Below are 22,277 nucleotides of genomic sequence, written 5' to 3'. Positions count from 1 at the left end.
TCTGCCTACAGTATTTCTTCCTTTACCAAATTTTGTGGCAACAACTTTGATTGCACCTCGTTCTAGGATGCGCCCTTTAGACCTTTGTAACAACGCTTGAAGAACTGCTGTTCGTCTTAAATTTGTCAATTCTGTCTTATCACTTCTGTTTTTACCGTCCACATTGGCATCAACTACCTTTTCCATATTTATATAGCCACTGCGGGTATTTTTAAAAATAGATTATATAACAGTAAACAAAGTAATGTGCGTAGATTAAACTCTAAATGACTTTTAGAACGAAAACTGTTCTTTTTCAATTAAGCACGCTCTAAAGTACTACCAGTTACCCCCTAACACATTGAAATGGTGCGTGACAAAACTGAAAACGCGAACAACTATTAGTTTGTTCGATCCTCATTGGCCTAAAATAAGTGTTATATAGACAGACGAGAAATGTAAGTGATTTTAGATTTGATAAAGTTTTTTATTTATGGTTTTATTTTCTAATACATAAATTAAGAAGTTTAATTAGAGTTATTTCCCTTTAGCTAATCGGCTCGGTTTACATGAAAATTAAATTCGATTAGTAAATCTTGGCATGAGTTTGTGGTTGAATTATCCCATCTGATTTTAGAGGGTTTCGCTGATGCTTATTTGTCGTGTCTACAGTTTTCATTAAGGCATGTATCTGGGGGAAGGAAAGTCTCTGATGTAAAATCTGAGGTCTGCTGCCATTGCACCGACAAAGATTGACAGTTGTACCAATAGGTTAGTTGGTTCTGCACAAAGCCTTCACCACTATAAACAAATCATCTGTTTGGATTTCCGAGCAAATTTGATTGTTGTGGCAGACCTCATACATCGAATAGGAGGGTCCATCATATACTGGCTAAGTGTATGTTTAAATATACTGGCCGTTTGTATATGCTTACTTGTATATGATACTAAAATAACTGGCACAAATTATTTTCGAAATGTTGAGCTAAAAGGGCTACATACTTTGCCTCCAAGACGAGTGTGTCCGTTTTGCATGATAAACATTATTCCAAATCCCTACCCAATCTAAACTCTACCGAAATCTCTGTATATCCTAATCTATATATTAATACGATAGCGTGTGTCATTTTGTGTCTCACGCTTACATATTTTTTTCAAGTGACCGCCGTTTAATTGTTATGAGCTTCCATTTCTTGTAATTAATTATTTTCCCAAGAATCCTTAATGAAAGAATTTCTGTGGTTAAATTATACAAATGATTAGCCAATGAAATATATCGTGTAAATATGTGCAAAATGTTTATCTTACTAAAAGAAATGCTGGGTCGGATATAATATGTAATCGATGAAATAGTTTGGATTTTCAAATTTATGAACAAATGATACAGGTTGATAATTTACATTAAATAACTGGCTAGTTAGAATCAAATATCGATTTTTAAAAAAATTATTTACATCTAACATAAAAACTCCGATAACTTTATATGTTAGATATTATTGATTTGTTTTTAAATATCCGTATGTGGTGGCGATTTCTTGTTTTATGTTTATCGTTGAGCATTTTTTTTTCTATTTGATCCACGCAAGCGAATAACAAGTATAGTTTAGGTCTGAAAAATAAAAGCAACATCTGTGTTTTTAAGAGGACAGTAATTCGTTTGTCGTTCGAATTACCATAAGAAGAATTTGACATGCATGATTAATGAGTACACCGTAGACACGAAAGGCAGCTTCTAACATTGCATGAAGACAATATTTTAAGTAGATTGAATGATTGGAAAATAAAAGGAGTGGACGAAAGAAAATAATTTATTTAAATTTTCAATGGAAGTGCCAATATCTAATATGTAAAGGGCTGTATGTCTGTCTGTTGGTCTGTCTGTCGGTCTGTCTCTGTCAGTGTGTCAGTCTGTCTGTCAGTCTGTCAATCTGTCTGCCATCTGTCTGTCCATATTTTCAAAGTCTATCTCTTCTGAAATTAAAAGTCGCAGAGCGGCGCTAGGGGCCTCAAATGATTGGATTTTTCTAGACAGAAAAAAAATAGAGTAGAAACCTTTCCGGCGTCTAGGAACTTCAACAGTTAAGGTGTGTGATTTTGCTGCTTGTATGGTTAGTCCGGGGTATGTACTTCGAGGGGGCACAAATGCTATATGTTCATCAGAGAACATTCCACTAAAATACATAAAGTAGAATTCTATTAATTACCTTCCTGTTTTAAGAATTCTATTAATTACCTTTATGTTTTAAGAATTCTATTAATTACCTTTCTTTTTTAAGAATTGTATTAATTACCTTCCTGTTTTAAGAATTCTATAAATTACCCTCCCATTTTAAGAATTGTATTAATTAGCTTCCTGTTTTAAGAATTCTATTAATTACCTTTCTGTTTTAAAAATTCTATTAATTACCTTCCTGTTTTAAGAATTCTATTCATTACTTTCCTGTTTTAATAATTCTATTAATTACCTTTCTGTTTTAAGAATTCCATTAATTACCTTTCTGCTTTAACAATTCTATTAATTGGCTCCCCATTTTAAGAATTCTATTAATTACTATCCTGTTTTAAGAATTCTATTAATTACCTTCCCATTTTAAGAATTCTATTAATTATCTTCCTGTTTTAAGAATTCTATTAATTACCTTTCTGTTTTAATAATTCTATTAATTACCTTTCTGTTTTACGAAGTCTATTCATTACCTTCCTGTTTTAAGAATTCTATTAATTACCTTCCTGTTTAAAAAATTCTATTAATTACCTTCCTGTTTTACGAATTCTATTAATTACTGTTCTGTTTTAAAAATTCTATTAATTATCTACCTGTTTTAAGAATTCTATTAATTACCTTTCTGTTTTAAGAATTCTTTTAATTACCTTCCCATTTTAAGAATTCTATTAATTAATTTCCCATTTTAAGAATTCTATTAATTACCTTCCTGTTTTGAGAATTCTATTAATTACATTCCCATTTTAAGAATTCTATTAATTACTTTCCCATTTTAAGAATTCTATTAATTACCTTCCTGTTTTAAGAATTCTATTAATTACCTTCCTGTTCTAAGAATTCTATAAATTACCACCCCATTTTAAGAATTCTATTAATTACCTTCCTGTTTTAAGAATTCTATTAATTACCTTCCTGTTTTAAGAATTCCTAACTGGGTCAGTTTTTTTCACATCAGGATTCTATCGGTATTCTAAAAAATTTGTCTATACTGTACAAATACTTTCAGGATTGTACCAAGACATGATGCTCCACACATTTTTACCTTGTTGGCTTTTTAAATAGTTGCCATATTCTTCTCTTTCCGGAGCCCTAAACTAAAGACTTCCCTGGAATTTGTATCATTTTATTTTCTTGTTATGTCATTTTATTTTATTTTATATCTTACCTTATTTTGAATATTTTTTTAACATTTTTCTAATTAATTTCCTTCACTTTCAGATCGCTTTATTTTTATTTATTTATATATGTATTTCCGTGTCCATTATTCTCTGTTTCTATCTCCTCTACCTCTTCCTCTACTTTCTCATCTATCTTCTCTTTTTTTCCTTTTTTTTCTTTTATTATCGGCTCTTCTGTACTGGTTCCCATTATTTCATAATGCCCCATATATTTTTTTTACTATTATCTACATGTATATTATCCTTCCAATTTACCTTTACATATTGTATCTAATTTTAATTACTATTTATCATAGTATCCTATTCATTCTCATTTCATATCTAAATGTTTTTAAGCCAGTTTTTCTATAATAGCCTAATTTAATGAGTACAGTTTGTGAAAATTGGACCTCCAGATTTAGTCTTAGTTTCATGCAATGGTGGAATGTTACAAGAAAAAAAACCCTTTTCTTGTAAGTAAGAAAAACATAACATAGACCGAGATTCGAACCTTGTAAGCAAGGTTCGGAAATAGATTCAGAAAGGAATTCGCATTGTTCAGTTTCACATAAAATAGTTAGATATATTGTTGTAAGATATTTTAATTGTTCAATTCTGTTTATGAAAACTGTATTAAAATACGGTCAGAGAAAATGACGAACAATAGCAAATTAAAAACATATTGAAAAATGAGTTAGGTCGAAAAATAGGTTAGTAAGAATTTTTTGTCTGCAGAAATGGTTTGGACATGTGCGAACCACGCGTGTTTAGGCCACGTTAGTTTCTACGTGTGTGTGGCACGTTTTGAAACCATACATGACGTCATAGCAGAAAATGAATTCTCAATGTAGTTTGCTAGTTTTATTGAGATTGGGGACAGACGAGAGACGGACAGAAAGAGTCCACAGTCGAGTCCGACGGCGACAGAGCTAACATGAGGAGGGTCCCCTTTTAGAAGCGAAAAGTTAGAACATTAAACATGTAGAAACAACTTTGAATTCCTGGATGTGACCAGTCAAATGGAATAAAAGAACATCTCATATTTTTGTAACTGCCGTCTTAGTGTCGGCTTTCTACCAAATTGAAGGTAATATGAAATCATTTATATAAACATTGTTCCCACTCATCTTTATAATGAACTTTGTGTATAATTCATCTAAGAAATGTGCCCCCCTCTCCATCTAAGTAATGACTGTCCTCTCTTGTGTTAAAAGAGCTGATCACCCTCCCTCCTCTCTACAATACAATATATGTAATAAGAAACCACAGAGTGTAAAAGGTATAAATTTCACTTCTCTCTTCCATCTCCCCTCATCAGCGCCGTCTCCTCAATATGAATGCCTCCTATGCAACACTGGCATCAAAAGATATCTGCACGGTACTGCAGTTGCCTCTTTTCTCGAAAGACAATGGATAGCTGGGCATATAATTATGAAGCAAGTGTTGTGCAATCTCCAACCACACCTCTCCTGAATTAACATTGATTGAGTCCAGTAGCAAGAACTCCAGGACGACTGAAAACAATGCCAAGATAATCGGAGAGCATATACAGCACCTGGAACTCCCAAATGGTCACCCCTTTTAGTACTGACCAGGCTCAACAATGCTTAACTTGGGTGATCTAACAGGAACCGGTGTGTCAACGTGATTATGCTGTATATGGTACTGCATCAGTGAGGAAATATGTAACAATATACGGACATTCTAGACAAGGGTGTTAGACCACCACCACCGAGAGAGTAGGCCAGTGAACATGACAGCATAACGTCACTTCCTGATCAACTTGTAGGTATAGAAAGTTTCCAGTGTTCAACCACGTAGTCACGCTAAAATGCATAAAAATATGGCTGTGTTACCGAATGTCCATGTATGTTCTTCTAAAGAGAAAGAACAATTCTTCATTTGGATAATTATTATAATTGCACATTGGGATGATTTTAATTTAACAAAATATAGTAAGTGAACTCGTTTTTTAACTTTTATTTCTATCGGAGAAAGTCGAATATTTCATTTTATTTATTTTTTTTTTTTACTGCAAAACAAACAATTTTATATAATATTTTTCAGTCCGCTCTTTTAATAATGAATAAAACTTTTCACTGAGTATTTCCAAATATTTTAAAGTTAGCATATTTACGACAGTTTTTTTTTTATGATCGATGAATTTTCAATATTTTAGCACCAGGCGTAATTTATTTCTTTGAAATATATTTAAAACTTCAAGTTTTTGTTTTTTATAATATTTTAGCTGTAAACAATTTACATGACTGAAACGGAAAATGAAAAAGGAATTTTTTATTCTCTCCTGAGACATGCGAACAACACAAATTAATTAAAAATTCAGGGTTTGTTTTACTATACACATAGATTCGAAAAAGTTGTAAAAAAAACAAATATATAACAAATAAATGTTATCAAAGGCAAGATAAGTTACTTTTCTATCAAACTTGATAATTTTTTAGTGTTTTTATTTAATGTAAAATGTTTATTCGGCGGCATGCTTGCTGTTGCACACGGTAAGTTTGGGAAAACAAGTTTAAACAAAAAAATATACAAAATACTTTTAAAAACTCGCTCAATATATGTTACCGTGATATAGGCGGACATATATTTGGTGGTTTTCTAACAGTATTTTGTGTAATTTGTTTGTTTTAACTCATTTTCCCAAACTTACCGAGTTCAATAGCGAGCATGTCGACATTTTTCTTTTTAAAATATATCGATAAACATTGTATGATTTTCAAAGCGATTACACGCTTTACACGCTAAAAGTCTTTCCAGATAGGTAAAAGAGTAACTTATCTTGCGTTTGATAACATTTATTTGGTATATATTTGATTTTTGACCACTTTTTCGAATCTATGTGTATAGTAATACAAACCCAATATTTTCTTGTTTTATCTTATAAATAAATGTTGTTTGTACCGTGCTGAAATATTATTTAGAAAAAGCGGGCTTTCTAACTATTTTGCACTTTCACCTAACAATTTAATGAAAAAAGGGGGGTTACCATAGATTCGAAAAAGTTGTCAAAAAATACAAATGTCATCAAAGACAACATAAATTACGTTTCTATCTAACTGGATAAGTTTTTAGTGTATTTAATGTAAAATGTTTATTCGGTTCGAAAATCATAGTGCTCATCGATATATTTGAAAAAGACAAATGGCGGCGAGCTCGCTGTTGAATACGTTGAGTTTGGAAAAAGAAGTTCAAACTAAAAAACTATACAAAATACTGTTAAAAATTCACTCAATATATGTTACCCTGACATAGGTTGACATATATTGAGTGTCTTTCTAATATTATTTTATAATACAAACTCTTAAATTTTTTCGGTATCTTTTTTGGGGGGTTTGTTTACTAAACACAGATTCTAAAAATTATACAAAATAAACATGTTACATTATATAAAAACACTAAAAAATATCGTTAGGTAGAAAAGTAACTTATCTTGCATTTGATAACATCTATTTGTTTATATTTGTTTTTTGACAACTTTTTCGAATCTGTGTACAGTAATTCAAACCCAAAATTTAATTTAACTTGGAAATAATATTTAAAATACACGTGCGTACACTGCACAAGCACCCTTATAATAATAATAATAATAATAATAATAATAATAATAATAATAATAATAATAATAATAATTGGTGTAAATAATATCGATTGGTCAGGGAGGATGGAAAGACCGAGGTGGGAGAGTACTAACCAAATCTCCACTGAAAGTGTGCAGTTTAAATCTGGTACCGTGGGGAGGCATTTAATCATCCAAATCCCAGGAAACACGAGAAATCAGTGACAGCAGCTGTTGCGATAATATGACATCATCTGTACAAGTGGTCAAGAGGTGGAGAACACTGAAAATCTGGGGAGACTTGTTGTCACTTGGTCTACAGGGAACATCACAGGTTACTGCCAGTGAGCGATCACTGATGATGGCCTGTGAGACAACTAAAACGCTACAAATTTTGATAAAAAACATGGGGAAAAAATGGACATAGTAGAACAGAAAACCAAAACTTTAAATTTCTGTATTTAAAGTAATAGTTATTTAAATATTTAAGCATATAATCTTGTAGAGTAAATCCAGCTTCCCAATAAGGGGCACTCTGGATAGGAACAAAAATAATCTCAGTCATGAAAAATTTCTCCTCCACCTCGAGGACAGAAAAGGTGAAGTGTGGCATCAAAACAGATACTACACTGTGATCTTGTGTTATATATTCGTTCTTCATTGAGGTTATCCTTGAGGGGGACCAAATTGAGCTTTCGTTACATTTGAATATGTTATATAGAGTTCTTCATTTAGGGACACTTTTTACGTTTGGGTGTATACACTGTATAACATCAAAGATTCCGTGTGCGTATGATTGTCTCTAATATAAATGGTTGTGTGTTTGATTATCATAAAGGGAATCGTGTGTATGACATGTAATTTCTGAACCTACCTCTGCTTCTCGCTGTTGAATCATCTGGAAATTTCTCATCCTGGAGGGAGACTTGATACCTGTTTGACGAAGATTTATCACTCCAAGACGATGAATGTGTTTTATAGTTTTTTATTTCACTTTCCCCAGAGGTCCTGCAGCAGGTGTAAAGTGAAATCTGCTTGTGTGGGCTCTTCTTCACACACGTCAGTGTTAGTCTCCCCCCTCCCCAGTTAAGAGGGGGAGACCACGGAAAAACGTCCGTCTTCTTCAAAGCTCAAATCAAATCTCTCAGATCTAGCCAACCACGTCACACATACGTAATTTGGTCAGCTGACCTTTGGTTCTGGTAAACGTGTCTACCTCCACGTTTACTCACCTCTCTCTCTCTCTCCCTCTCTCCCTCTCTATTCTCTTATAGAGACACAGAAAGAGAAAATAGAAAGAGTAAGAAAGCCAGAGAGGGGGGGGGGAGATGCTCGTTAACATTCCTCCACCCCTTTTTTATCAAAATGTATGGCAAGCCATACATTTTTAATAACTAACTAACTAAAAAAAATAATTATGTCCGAAGTACATCTTTATTCTTTCACTTTCCGGACTCACCCCTTTTCCAAGAAAGATCAGGCACTAGTACTCTTCTACTACACTATCAACCCTTCTGCTGCTTCTCGAAAGTCTCTCCTCGACATTAACTTGCTTCCAAGTTAGACAAAGATACAGCTTTGCAGATATACATCTTGTCTAGGCGGTCGCATTGTTGGATATTTTCCACTGACTCTGCTCTTTATTTGGACCACTTGGCCAAACAAATGGAGACTCCATTTTCGATCACTTTTTCGAAATGGGGCCAGCATATCGCAATTACGACCAGAACGTCGGATGCTCCATGTTGGTGGTAGCTTTATCGCATGGGGACTCGAACCCCAGACCCTCAGATTAAAAGTCTGATGCTCTACCGACCCAACCATCTCACTCGCGTTCTCGACTTTCAGCATAGGCCTAAGTCCCAGTTTTTTTTCCTTTACTGTAATGCCCTGACGTCTTTCTCTGAGTGGTCCTATTACTGGAGCTTTGCTCTATTCTATCTACTACTTCGGGACTTCACAAAGCTCTTCTACTAACTCCCTTGGTTGGTCTAAGCCAAGATACGCCTTCACACTGATTCACTCGGAGCCTGTTTGAGTTCCTGGAACCCGACAAGATACGGAATCATCACTCCCTAACTAATGCGCCAAAGCTTACTTGCGCATCGATTTCTAACTAAGTAGCTTTCCCTTTGTGATTTTTCCGCATTCCCAGCAAGTCCCAAGATTCCAACCTAGATATCCCTCACACTTTCCTCTAAAAAAATTAAAAAAAATAATAAGGCTCTATCTTGTCCCTTACGTAATCTGCATCTTTCCCTTTCTTCTATCTCCCCGTGATTAGGCTTGGTACCGACTGTCCAGTCGCTCCGTACCCTGAGGAATTATCGCGACCTCGCACGCCAGACTTTTGTTGGACAAGACTTATTGCCGTTGCTTGGGCCTACGTGGCATCTTCCAACTCACTGGAACCACTAGTATTGTTTTAACAGGGTACTCATTACTCTAAAATAGTATTTCCCCTGCCAAATTTTCTAATTTGTGACAATACCGTGGCTTATAAAAAAAAATAAAACAACAGAAAAAACTGCTTTCTACAGCCTAATCGCCTTGTAATTCTCATGAAAAAAAATGCAACTACGCGCTAAACGTCCCTAAAATATAACTAAACCAACCAAATCTATTCTAAAATAATTTAATTTAATAATACCAATTAAATTCACCCAGCATGGTTTTTTTTTTTTTTTTTTTTTTACACTTTAAAATATTTTTCCATCCCAAGCCTTATCCTATTCATCATAAGCCTACTCTTATTACTAGTATTTTGTGGGAAACAAAAAACCTCTTAACATTCCATATGGTGGGTAGCCTTCTATTTTCCTAAGTACTTGCATACATATTTCATTCATCTTCTCTTGAGCGATTCGTAACATAATGGCCACGTCAGCCATTGCACCCCCTCTGCCCCTTACGCCATGTCAGAGGGCATTTCATTTGCTCTCTGAAGTTGATTACAACTAGATCCGCTCACGCTGGACAGAATACATTCCGTTTACTGCTATGTCAGAAAAAACTTTTTTTTTCCAAAGTCGGTAAGCGCAACCTGCCTTGAAGACACATAGCTTCACGGAAAACATCGGATTTCCACACATGAAGTACTCAAACTTGCTCCATGTTGATTCTACTCGAAATCAACAGAAATTACGATAAAAAAATAAAATTCGAATCATTTCCCGAGAATAATGAAATTAATAACTACCCATGTAATTCAACACCTCTCCAAAATTCTAACATGCTTGCCACAGAAATTAAATTCCATTCACGCCCCACTTTTTTCTTTCATTTCTTCATATAGTTTATTTAACCCTATATTTATCCCTTTTTCCCCCTTACTTATGTGGTCAAAACGTCACTCATGTCGAATAGAACATTTATTCTACTTTTCGAAAATTGAAATTAATACCGACTGAACCTTTGACTCTTCCGAAACTTTTTATTATTATTATTATTATTATTATTATTATTATTATTATTATTATTATTTATTACACTGTTTAAATCTTATTTCTTTCTCTTTTTCCCAATTTTATTATTACTATTATGATTATTAATTAATTAATTAACAACACGTTCTTTCTTTTATTAATCATTCTTTCAATAGACCCCACAAGCAAAGATTTCACCTCACCATTCTGCGAAAAAAAAATACATGTCAAAGAACAAGAAAATTCTGCCAATACCGTTTGACAACACATCAATTACATAAAAATAATAAATTAAAAAATACAAAAACATCCTATAAGCAATCACAAAGTCCCATCTCACTAACAACAAAATTCCAAATAACAAAACACAGATTCATGGAAACCCATTTGACCACGTCATCAACTAGGTCGGCTGCATAGTGCATCATCTTTTACCATTCCACAGAATTCAAAATTAAAGAAAAATCACAGTCGTTTACAAAAAAAAAAATACCTAGACATTTACAATTAAAATACAGTCGTTTCTAAAATAAAATAAAATGACTCACTTATAAAGTCTCAGACAACTCGATGGAACTAAAATTGTCCATGTCAGAAAAAAAAAATTCCTAAGAAATAAAATCGTACAATTAGTGAAAAAAAGGAAAAAAAATCACATTTCAGAACCTATCCATTGTTTTTCATCAAAAGTACATATTGTTTTTCCTTAAAAGTTACGCTTAGTTCACAGTTTAAAAATGACACAAAATATTCATAACAACATATTTGTGATATCTTTTTGGTAAACTGAAAGACTCATTCTTTGTTTTTCCCTTCTAACTTTTACATTAAGTGATATTTTTCTTCGTTCATAACGAGCTAATTCCCAATACGATAAACATTTTTTTTGTACTATTTTTTATATATAAACTTTTACATCGGTGTGTCTGTATGTCTTCCTTTTCTTTCTTTGTGAAAAGGTTGTACGTGTGTATTGCTTTTCTTTTTTTTTTTTTTTCTTAATTATTTTTCTAATTCGCCTAGTTTTTTAATGGACCCTACGTTGTGTGTATGTTGATTTGTATTTTTTTCTACTGTTCTTTCTTTTTCTTTTTTTTTCCATTCATTTTATTGTTTTTCTTGTCCTTTTTTTTCTTCTTTTTTTTTTAGTCTATTTCTTTTTTCTTGACACTAAATCTCCATGCTTCCACGTTGTATTTTCTTAAACACAGGTTCGATTATCGCATCGGTGATGCGACTGGTCGACGAGCACCAAATTGAATATGTTATATATTCGTTATCATCGAGGTTATCCTTGAGGGGGACCAAATTGAGCTTTCGTTACATTTGAATATGTTATATAGAGTTCTTCATTTAGGGACACTTTTTACGTTTGGGTGTATACACTGTATAACATCAAAGATTCCGTGTGCGTATGATTGTCTCTAATATAAATGGTTGCGTGTTTGATTATCATAAAGGGAATCGTGTGTGTGACATGTAATTTCTGAACCTACCTCTGCTTCTCGCTGTTGAATCATCTGGAAATTTCTCATCCTGGAGGGAGACTTGATACCTGTTTGACGAAGATTTATCACTCCAAGACGATGAATGTGTTTTATAGTTTTTTATTTCACTTTCCCCAGAGGTCCTGCAGCAGGTGTAAAGTGAAATCTGCTTGTGTGGGCTCTTCTTCACACACGTCAGTGTTAGTCTCCCCCCTCCCCAGTTAAGAGGGGGAGACCACGGAAAAACGTCTGTCTTCTTCAAAGCTCAAATCAAATCTCTCAGATCTAGCCAACCACGTCACACATACGTAATTTGGTCAGCTGACCTTTGGTTCTGGTAAACGTGTCTACCTCCACGTTTACTCACCTCTCTCTCTCTCTCTCTCTCTCTCCCTCTCTCCCTCTCTATTCTTTTATAGAGACACAGAAAGAGAAAATAGAAAGAGTAAGAAAGCCAGAGAGGGGGGGAGATGCTCGTTAACACTTGTTCCGAAGACCCAAAACATATTTGTGTTTAATGTTTCTTTAATTGTTTGTTCCCTAAATTCATAATTCAGTTTTATTAGTATTAAATTGTATATTGCTTTAAAATTACTTTATTTTACATAATATTTATATTTTGTATTGAATAAAGTTCAGTTTCGGTATTAATCGAACTGTGTTCCTATTTAAAAATATGTTTTGCTCTTTTTCAAATGGCCCTCATATAGTACTGAAAGTCTAACAGTCTGACAAATCTTACCTACATTGCTTGCAGACATTTTTCAGTTAACAGGCCTTCTATATCTCGGTGGTCGTGGTTAGACCCTCGTTATATCTCATCTGACAACAACTAGAAGAACATTATAGGGAAGCAAAATCTATCCTAGTTTGTAGCAATCATGAATAAAATAAAGATTAGTTTTTTCTTGCAGATCAATGTCCCTGCTAAGCAATTTGGCCACACACTGACCAATCGGCTTTCAAGGCATATTAATTCAGGGGTATTGATTCCATCTGTCCCCCTGAGAAACATTTTAGCCCTTTTGAGAATCATAGCCAGTCAGCAGAGAGAACCCAGCAAACACCGAAGAAAGACATCCCCTCTCTCTCTCTCTCTCTCTCTCTCTCTCTCTCTCTCTCTCTCTCTCTCTCTCTCTCTCTCTGTATATATATATATATCACTTTTAATATTTAATTTACTTTTACCTATGTATGACTGCGAAGCAAGTAGAACCAAATATATGCATTCTGCTTAAATTTATGTTGTCGTTTTTTTTTTACCACAGAACATTTCATATGGGGTTCTGCTTCGTCATTTATTATAGTGGGCAGATTGCTGAAACAATTTTTCACTTGGCGATACAAGCACCAAAATTGAAATTTGTCAAAAGGCTTGCTTCTACAGCCATCTTGAAAACTGGCATTTTCTGATGGCTAACGTTCTTTTCTTAAAATGCATGTTCTGAACGTCATTTGTGCCAATGTTGGGGCTTGTATCACAAAATGAAAGATTCCTGTGGAATATTGAGATAATCTGCCCCACTATAAAAGATCTGTCGCTATTACTACATAGTTTGGGGGAGTTTTGATTCAATAAGTAGACATCTTGCTATTTCAATAAGAGTCCGCCACAATCTTTCAGCAGTTCCATTTTGGTGCGGTGAACCAGGCGCCGATTTCTCGTGTTTGAAAGGGCATGGGGGTTAAGCTGAAAACAAAATTGATAAAATCAGATTCTTTCGTGATTACATGTGCAGTGCAGTGGTCCCACAATCCATAATAATGTTATTACTGTTTGTTGAAGTGTCCGACGTACATGAAAATAAAAATGTATGTTTACTAGTGGAGCTCTTCATATTTTTGATGGAGTCCTCTTTGAAATTTTTGTATCTACATTGAAAACTTTTGTGGTTGTGTCGCCCACAATTATAACAGATAATGTTAGTCTTTTTCTTAGGAGAAAAATTCTTTTTGTTGTTGTTGTTGTTGTTGTTTTTTATTATTATTTTTTTTTAAATTATTTCCTTTCATTCTTCCCTTTTCTTCTTCCAACCTTTGTTCTCCCATACTTTTACGCTGAATGTCTATTGTCATTTTTTTATGATACAATAAAAACAATCATCAACCGATGGTCGACGATGGTCAACACTCAATACAAAATAGACAATACATGCGGCTACTTTTACCAAAACATGTCTACACATATTCTGCCTCATCAAAAATGCGAACTTGCAAACATACCGTTACATTAACAAAATTAATGTCGGCTGTTGCTCTGAAGTCATAATTAGGACTATGACAAGGGAACATTCTTATCATTGTTTTGACTCTCGAGTATATATCCGACATAGTTAGACACAGTTAATCAATCGAGAACCAGATGAATTTATTTATAGCATGAGATTTATTCTCCGTATTTTGGCATTATTGAATTTTCGTTGGTGCAGATATATCAACAATTTGTGGTCGGTGAAGATAACGAAAGGGCGGTTGCGTACGAAATAATTTCGATATATGCCTTTTGTTCCGTCGTGAACCAGTTCTGTTCTTTGGAGTTGAATGTATGGCGGTTAGAAACAAGAAAGAGAAGTCTTACCGTGGGTGCTCAGCGAGTGAGTTCAGGCGAAGAAAAGGAAGAACAAACATGGCGGCCAGCATTTTTATTTCGTCCGTTCTCGCATAATCTCGTGTGTGCGTGAAGATGGAACCTATAAAACGATGTTCATTTCTGGGTGCTGGGAGATTATTCCCGATCAGCCAAGAGAGAAGGCAACGAGAGTAGAGACAAGAGACAGAGGACTGTAGCGATAATCTTTCTTGAACATTCCGTTTGTGTATTTGAGGTGAACCCCCCCCCATTTTACATCAGATTGCTACGACGTTTTTTTTTTTTTTCGTTTTTTTTTTCCTTGTCAGCATCTTGTATTAAGATTGCTCCACATGTGACGTCGCTGGCGTCGGTAATGAGTGTGAAGAGTTCGGAGAAGCCCAGGAACTAGATGATGAATGGTGAGGAGATATTTCTTTTTAAGGATCTGTCGGCATTCTCTGTACAGATAAATGGTGTATTAACCTTATTGAGTTCGTGTCATGGGAGCCATGAGTTTGGAGAACATGTTTGACCTGATTTGTTCTTGCAGACGTGTTTCAAGGAACTATCTGATTTATACTAGCTGGCCGATAAGGCTTTGTAATTCTTTTTTATGGTGGGGGCTTCATCTCTCTGATGGCATGGACGTATTCAGGATCGACCTCGGATCCTTCACTATTTATTATACATCCGATAAATTTTCCTTGGGTGTGAGGAAGGAGCATTTTTTTGGGTTCAACTTCAGTCCGAATTTATGGAGGGTAGTACAAAGTTGTTCGAGGGAGAGCATATACTCTTTAAATGCCCTAGCTCGGACAAAGTTGTCGATATAGGACGAAACGTTGTCACGGAACGTGACGGTGGCTAGGGATTTTGTTGTGGAACGGGAGAAGTTTTGTTCGGAAGACGTAGGACCGAAAACCAGACGTGTGTCTTGATAACACTTGTTCTTCCACGTAAATTCCGTGCTGTATCGGTCCTGCTTGTCAATTTTGATTTGATCGAGGGAAGCAGAGTATACATTGCCTTTGCCGATTTTGTTGAACAAATGGTTGATCCTTGGCATTAGGTAAAGGTTAAGATCAACTAAGACCTTTTTGAAGGTTGTTTTTTACATTAGAAACTTCGCGAATTGGTCCGTTTTCTTGCGTACAGCGAATACTGGACTGTCAAAGCCTTTGGGGTCGCTGCAGTTTTCAATGATTCCCTCATTCACCATGCGTTTAATTTTAGAGTCGACTTCTGTTTCCAAGGCTTGAGCGATCGGATGTTGCGAAACTGGACATTTACTGGTATGCGAATGGCTTTGATCAATGTGCCTTTGCTGGTGCCGATGATGTCAGCGTAGTGAATGGGTAGGTTTGTAGTAGCCTCTAATTCGTTTCAGTTAAGATAATTTGGTAGAGATTGGCCCGTACTATGTGTCAGCCAAATCAGTTTTTTCCCCCTCTAGTGTGTCGGTTTTGGATTGTAGTTTCATAATAAGGTAGTTTCGTATGACTGCCTTTTGGTTGTCAATTAGATATAAGTTGAATATGTTGTGGCAGAAGATATTTTCGCCGAGCAAGATCGGTGTAATTTCGATCGTTCACTTTATTGAATGCGGGTGAGTTTCTGCTGCCAATCGTGATGTCGCAAGTCAGTTCGCTAAAAGCGATGATGCTGTCGTTGATTCCTTTCCCCCAAACGTCAGAGCGGATCATGTGTTTCTTAGCTTCGTTAGGTAGCTGAGATATTGGTATCATGTAGGTTGAGTATCCAGAATCTAACACTGCGACACCAGAGAAGTTTATGTCCCTGATGTTAAAGGCGAACTGAACGAGCAGTGAATGGTGATGGAGTTCTCGGGGGTTGAAGATGTGATGACTAATGTTTGGATAGGGCGAACGATGCATCACAGTTTTTCCTGCCCGAAGTGAAAATGCTGTTCCTTTATAGCTGGTATATCATCATTAAGGTTTGAGTGCAGAATGAGTGATAATATGAGCAGTTACGTCCACGAAAACAAAGGTGGTTCTTGCACATGGGGATACTTGGTGTTTGCTGACGGTCGTCACGTGTCTGAGGATGGCCATGTTCGGGTTGGTTGGTGAGGCGTATATGGTGGCTGCCTACTGGATCAGGTTGGCTGTTTAGTTTTTAGTAGTGCGTTTATTTGATTTGACTGTTGTAGTTCTTGTGTGTAATACGTGGTGTCGTGCAAAGTAATTTCATTACATTTTACACCACGATCACGGTATCGTTCGCACGCTATATTTATCAAGACATAGTGGTTTTCCATTGTTTTCATAAGGTAAAAGTTAAGGTTTGTATTGTAGGTTTTACTTTCTCGCTCATTAACATTGCGCCTGTGATGAAAACAAATCCACCGAATGTTAATTCGGTGTTTTTGTCCTTTTTTATATTTACTTTTTTTCTTTTTTTTTATGTGAACAGCCATAGAGTGTTTTCGGGTCGGCCCACAAAATCTGTTAATTTTTCGCCGTCTCATCGTTCCAGGTCCTAGGTTCGGCTAAGGTGTTCGAAGTTGGTCATCTGGTTATCATGGGTAGCTAATAAACATTCCTTCAGTTATTCGAAGGTGGATGTGTCCTGTTTATAGTCAACCATCTTCTAAAAGATACCTTGGTTCAATAATTCTTTCACAAACTTGAAGAATTCGCCTTCTAGGCTAGGATAAAGGTCTAGTTCTGGTGTGACGTAGATTGTGTAGGATTTGTTTTGAACTGTAATGGACTAGTTCACATCGTTTCCAGTGTGGAAGGTTTTCTGTACATCTTCTCTAACGGGGATATACATGCGACTGGGGACCTCTTGTGAATTCCATACTCCTATGGAACTTCCTCCTCTGGAGTAAGCCGGGTAGACTCGCATAGGGCTAGTGTCGTTTTCATAACACCAAGGAGGAATATTCTCCCAGTCTTTATGTCAAAAGGAAAAGATCGTTGTTATCCGTAAGGTGAACACAATAGCACAAACCAAACGCCAAAATGAGTAAATATTCAGATATAAACAACTTTAAGCATAAAACCTTTTTCTCCAAAAATTACTGAATTCAACATTAAAAAACTCCATATGGTTGATATGTCGTAAAACAAAACAATTAAACTTTTATTTAATTTTGTTTTATGTTTTCATTTCTTTCCTTTATTTTATTTCCTTTCTTTTCTTCTATTTTATCACTTTTGTTTTCTTTCTTTTATTTTATTTTTTTTTCTTTTCATTCTGTTCTTTTCTTCTTTGTCATTGTTTGTCTTGCGCATTTTTACGCTCAATCGGATCTTTTCTAAACATTTAAAACTATACGTACAAATTGATAATACATGTCTATTGACATTTTGCTTTTTATTATACGATAAAAACGATCACCAACCGATGGTCGACGATGGTCAACACTCAATACAAAATAGACAATACATGTAACTACTTTTACGAAAACATGTCCACACATGTCAAAAAATTATTTTAATCCCGAAAAGATTCTGCCTCATCAAAAATGCGAACATGCAAACATACCGTTACATTAATGGAATTAATGTCGACTGTTGCTTGTTTTATGTCTTGAAGTCATAATTAGTGTTATGACAAGAGAATATTTTTATTACTGTTTTGACTCTCGAGTATATATCCGACACAGTTAGACACAGTTAATCAATCGAGAACCACATGACTCTATCTCAAAACATATGACATTGAATGATATATACTCGAGAGTCAAAATAATGAAAAGAATATTCGGGTTTGTATTACTGTACACATAGATTCGAAAAAGTTGTCAAAAAACAAATATATAACAAATAAATATTATCAAAGGCAAGATAAGTTACTTTTCTGCCAAACTGGATATATTTTTTGTGTTTTTATTCAATGTAACATGCTTATTCAGCTCGAAAAACATACAGTGTTTACCGATGTATTCGAAAATTCAAGATGGCGTCTCACACCCTCTTTAACACCGTAAGTTTGGAAAAAGGTGTTATAAATAAAAAACTATACAAAATACTATTAAAAACCCGCCGAATATATGTCAGCCTATGTCACGGTAACATATATTGAACGAGTTTTTAACAGTATTTTATCCGGTTTTTTATTTATAACATCTTTTCCCACACTTACCGTGTTAAAGAGAGAATCAGACGCCATCTTGAATTTTCCAATACATCGGTAAACACTGTATGTTTTTCGAGCTGAATAAACATGTTACATTGAATTAAAACACGAAAAATATATCCAGTTTGGTAGAAAAGTAACTTATCTTGCCTTTGATAACATTTATTTGTTATATATTTGTTTTTTGACAACTTTTTCGAATCTATGTGTACAGTAATACAAACCCGAATATTCTCTTGTCATAGTCTTAGTCATAATAAATGTTTGAAATCTGCTCTATTTTCATGTAAGACAAATGCGACACGTTTAGATGCAGAACAAATCATGGCTAATTCATCGGTTGTAATAACATCTGTTACTTCTACCATGTAACTAATAATATACGAGTTTTATGCAAAACTCGTTTATTAAACATATATTTCAAAGATATCCATCTTAAAGCGTACAGAGACGTATCTCTTATTTGATTGTCCCCAACATTTTACTTTGTAACCCTCTCTCTCTCTCTCTCTCTCTCTCTCTCTCTCTCTCTCTCTCTCTCTCTCTCTCTCTCTCTTACAAACGTGATTTTTCTCATTTCAATATTTTCTATAAATACTATTATAGCATTTTTTTGTTTTCAGAATTCCCTGATTTAATCCCTGCTTCCTTTGTTTCGGCTCGTTTGACTCGTTGGTCTAGAAGTCTTTATCAATTTGCTTTGATACCTCGTCACAACACAGCTAGTGTTAATTTCTTCAGCAATTCTAGTTAGAACATACGTTTATTTTATTCACAACCCATGTATTACACATATGTACCAAACATATCTATCCTTAAATCTGCCGAAAAGAATCTGTAATTTGATTGGCCCCCATCTTTTGTTCTTCTCTACAATCTCTCTCACAGCCGTGATGTTGCTAGTCTCTAGTCTTTTCTATATAAATACTATTATAGTATATATTATCCAGAATTGTCTTCCTTAGCCCTAGTTCATTTAACCTGTTTTTCTAGTTGTCTCCATCAATTCCCTGTTTTAATGCCTCATTGTAATACAGCTTTCTATTCCAGAAGCTTCTTTTTTTTTTTTACACAGTGATCACCACTTATCAAGGCCCGGAAGCCACTCAGGGATAAGGGTTATTGCAAGTACATTACGTTAGTGTGGAGATTTGATGAAGTGTTTACTTAAGGGGGCGGTTCATTAGGAATTTGTTAACATTGGACTTGAAGACATCCAAGTTGTAGTCCTGAGGGAAGCAGGCAGACGGAACAGAGTTCTAAGAAATCTATATTTGTTGACTGTTTTGCTTCTGGCTACAGCATTGGTCCTTTCAATATTAAGGCCAATGGATATCTCCTGTCTTTGCGATAATCATTTTTCGTTATTTATATTTCCTTACATCAAGTGGCTTTACATCTAGTTGGTTGGTTGGTTGGTTGGTTGTTTTTGTTTTACGGCATATCAATCCTTTTCAGGTTATTTAATGCCGAATCCAAAGATTTTGAAAAAAATTTTAATAGAATATATTTGTTGTTTTCAAGTCGGTTTCTATTTAACCCATAGTCGGGACCCTAACAGGTACTACCACTCCGGGTCAGAGTGGACCTATTAGAAATGGCAATTAAAGGGTGGTTCCATACTCCCCAAAGCCCGCAAGCTGGGGCCTCATCACTGGATATAGTTTAAGGTCATATCCAGGACCGGTTTTACATCTAGTCTGGAGCGATGTCTCTCTCTCTCTCTCTCTCTCTCTCTCTCTCTCTCTCTCTCTCTCTATATATATATATATATATATATATATATATATATATATATATATATATATATATATATATAAAACGAAAAGCTAAGACTAAAAGTTCGTGTAACACATTTACTACATTTGAAAATTATTAGGGTTTGTATTACTGTACACATAGATTCGAAAAAGTTGTCAAAAAAAAAATATATAACAAATAAATGTTATCAAAGGCAAGATGAGTTACTTTTCTACCTAACTGGATATGTTTTAGTGTTTTTATTTAATGTAAGATGTTTATTCAGCTCTAAAAATATACAGTGTTTACCGATGTATTGGAAAATTAAAAATGGCACCCGACTCTCTCTTTGACACGATGCTGACTACGTGGGTCGAACTTTTCAACGTTTAGGGGTCAGAGTGGCACAACACGTTCCTGGGTATTTACGCAAGCTTTTTATATCATCCGGGCCTTTAAGGAATACATCCGGGCCTTTACGGAATACATCTGGACGACCACCAATTCTCGAATCGTCAATTGGTGTTCATTTGTACGAAAATAAAACTTGTGGCCAAGCATATTCTGATGAATGTTTTCGCATTTTACATAAAGCCCGGAACAAACAGCACCTCAACATCTTGGAGGCCGTCAGTGTGCTGATGCGCAAACCAGCTTTATGTAGACAAAAAGAAATTTCACATAAATTAGAGTTATTTAAAGAACTCTAAAAAAAAAAAAAGTCTATACGTACGCTGGTTTTTCTGTTTTGTCTATACTTATTTGTAGACAACGGATTTTCTTAATTATATATATATATATATATATATATATATATATATATATATATATATATATATATATATATTTCTCGACTTCATCTCCTCTCCTTTTTCCATTCTCATTCGTTAATTTAATGCAACTTACCGACGAGATCTATTGAAAAGTGTCGGTCGAAAGGTTAACCTCTAGATCCCTTAATTTTTTTTAAACGAAATTTCGTATGGATCCTTTTTTATTCGATGTTTTTTTTTTTTACCTATAATTCTTTTTTAGTCGATCTGTCTCTATACAATTTCCCGTTTCTTTTTTTTTTTCTCACCCATAATGACTCCATTCATACTTTTCAAAGCAATATATATATATATATATATATATATACACACACACACACACACACACACACACACACATATATATATATATATATATATATATATATATATATATATATATATATATATATATATAAATGTAACTCTTGGTTCGTTCGTAATTAATAGTCTAAATAACTAAATAAATGATTGCTTCGACATTTTGGTATAATATCTTTACTGTACCCATGCGTGTTTCTATATATCTATTTTTAATTATAACATTATACTTAATTTTTCTATAATAAATAGGCGGTTTTCTTTGTACCGATAGGCCATTTTTTTTATTTATGGACAATTATTTATCACCGCTTGCCTCACGTGACCAGTGTTTCCAATTTAGCGGTTTTCCCGCTAGATCTGGAGATTTCGTTTGCAATTTAGTGGGGAATTCTAGAAAATCTGGAGATATTTTGCACCCACACACCCGCAATTTTAGATTAAAAAATAAAGAAAAGCGCTTGAAAATACTTTAAACCATACAATAAACTCATTCATGTAAGTAAAAAAAGTAGCATTCATTGATTATCTGTTTTGTTTTTCACCTTTTTTTTTCGGTTAACCATTCTTAAATCTCGCTATAAAATCGATTTTTCCACGTACATTTTAGGGGGGGGGATTCCAACCTTCGTAGTTTAGTTTAAAATACGATCTAAGCAACCCCCCTTAATCAAAAACTCTAAAAAGCAAGAAACAACAGCAAAAAAAAAACTTATACCAAACACAGTAGAATTTAATTATCTACCAAACTAAATACTTTTAACATGCTACAACAAAGTTTTTTTTTTTTTTTTTTTTTTTTTTCTAATTTCCAAATATGTTGTTCAAAGTGAATTTTACACACTGAATAAAAAAAAACATAATAATAAA

General features: G+C 34.4%; 1 protein-coding gene and 1 pseudogene across 1 annotated transcript in view; one reads left to right on the top strand and one right to left on the bottom strand.

Annotated features, from left to right (window-relative positions):
- The window catches only part of LOC145245595 (protein FAM200C-like), a 45,504-nt gene extending 30,671 nt beyond the window's left edge, over positions 1-14,833 (top strand). The window contains exon 2 of the mRNA XM_080107169.1: positions 14,751-14,833. Coding sequence (XP_079963295.1) covers positions 14,751-14,833 — 83 coding nt within the window. The remainder of the gene's footprint in view (positions 1-14,750) is intronic.
- Positions 4,904-5,021, bottom strand: LOC145246383 (5S ribosomal RNA; annotated as a pseudogene).
- Positions 14,834-22,277: the final 7,444 nt, after the last annotated feature.

Source organism: Euprymna scolopes, chromosome 23 (genome assembly GCF_053919585.1).
Source record: "Euprymna scolopes isolate OS-2025 chromosome 23, ASM5391958v1, whole genome shotgun sequence".
Classification (NCBI taxonomy): domain Eukaryota; kingdom Metazoa; phylum Mollusca; class Cephalopoda; order Sepiida; family Sepiolidae; genus Euprymna; species Euprymna scolopes.
This window is presented reverse-complemented; position numbering and strand designations above follow the sequence as displayed.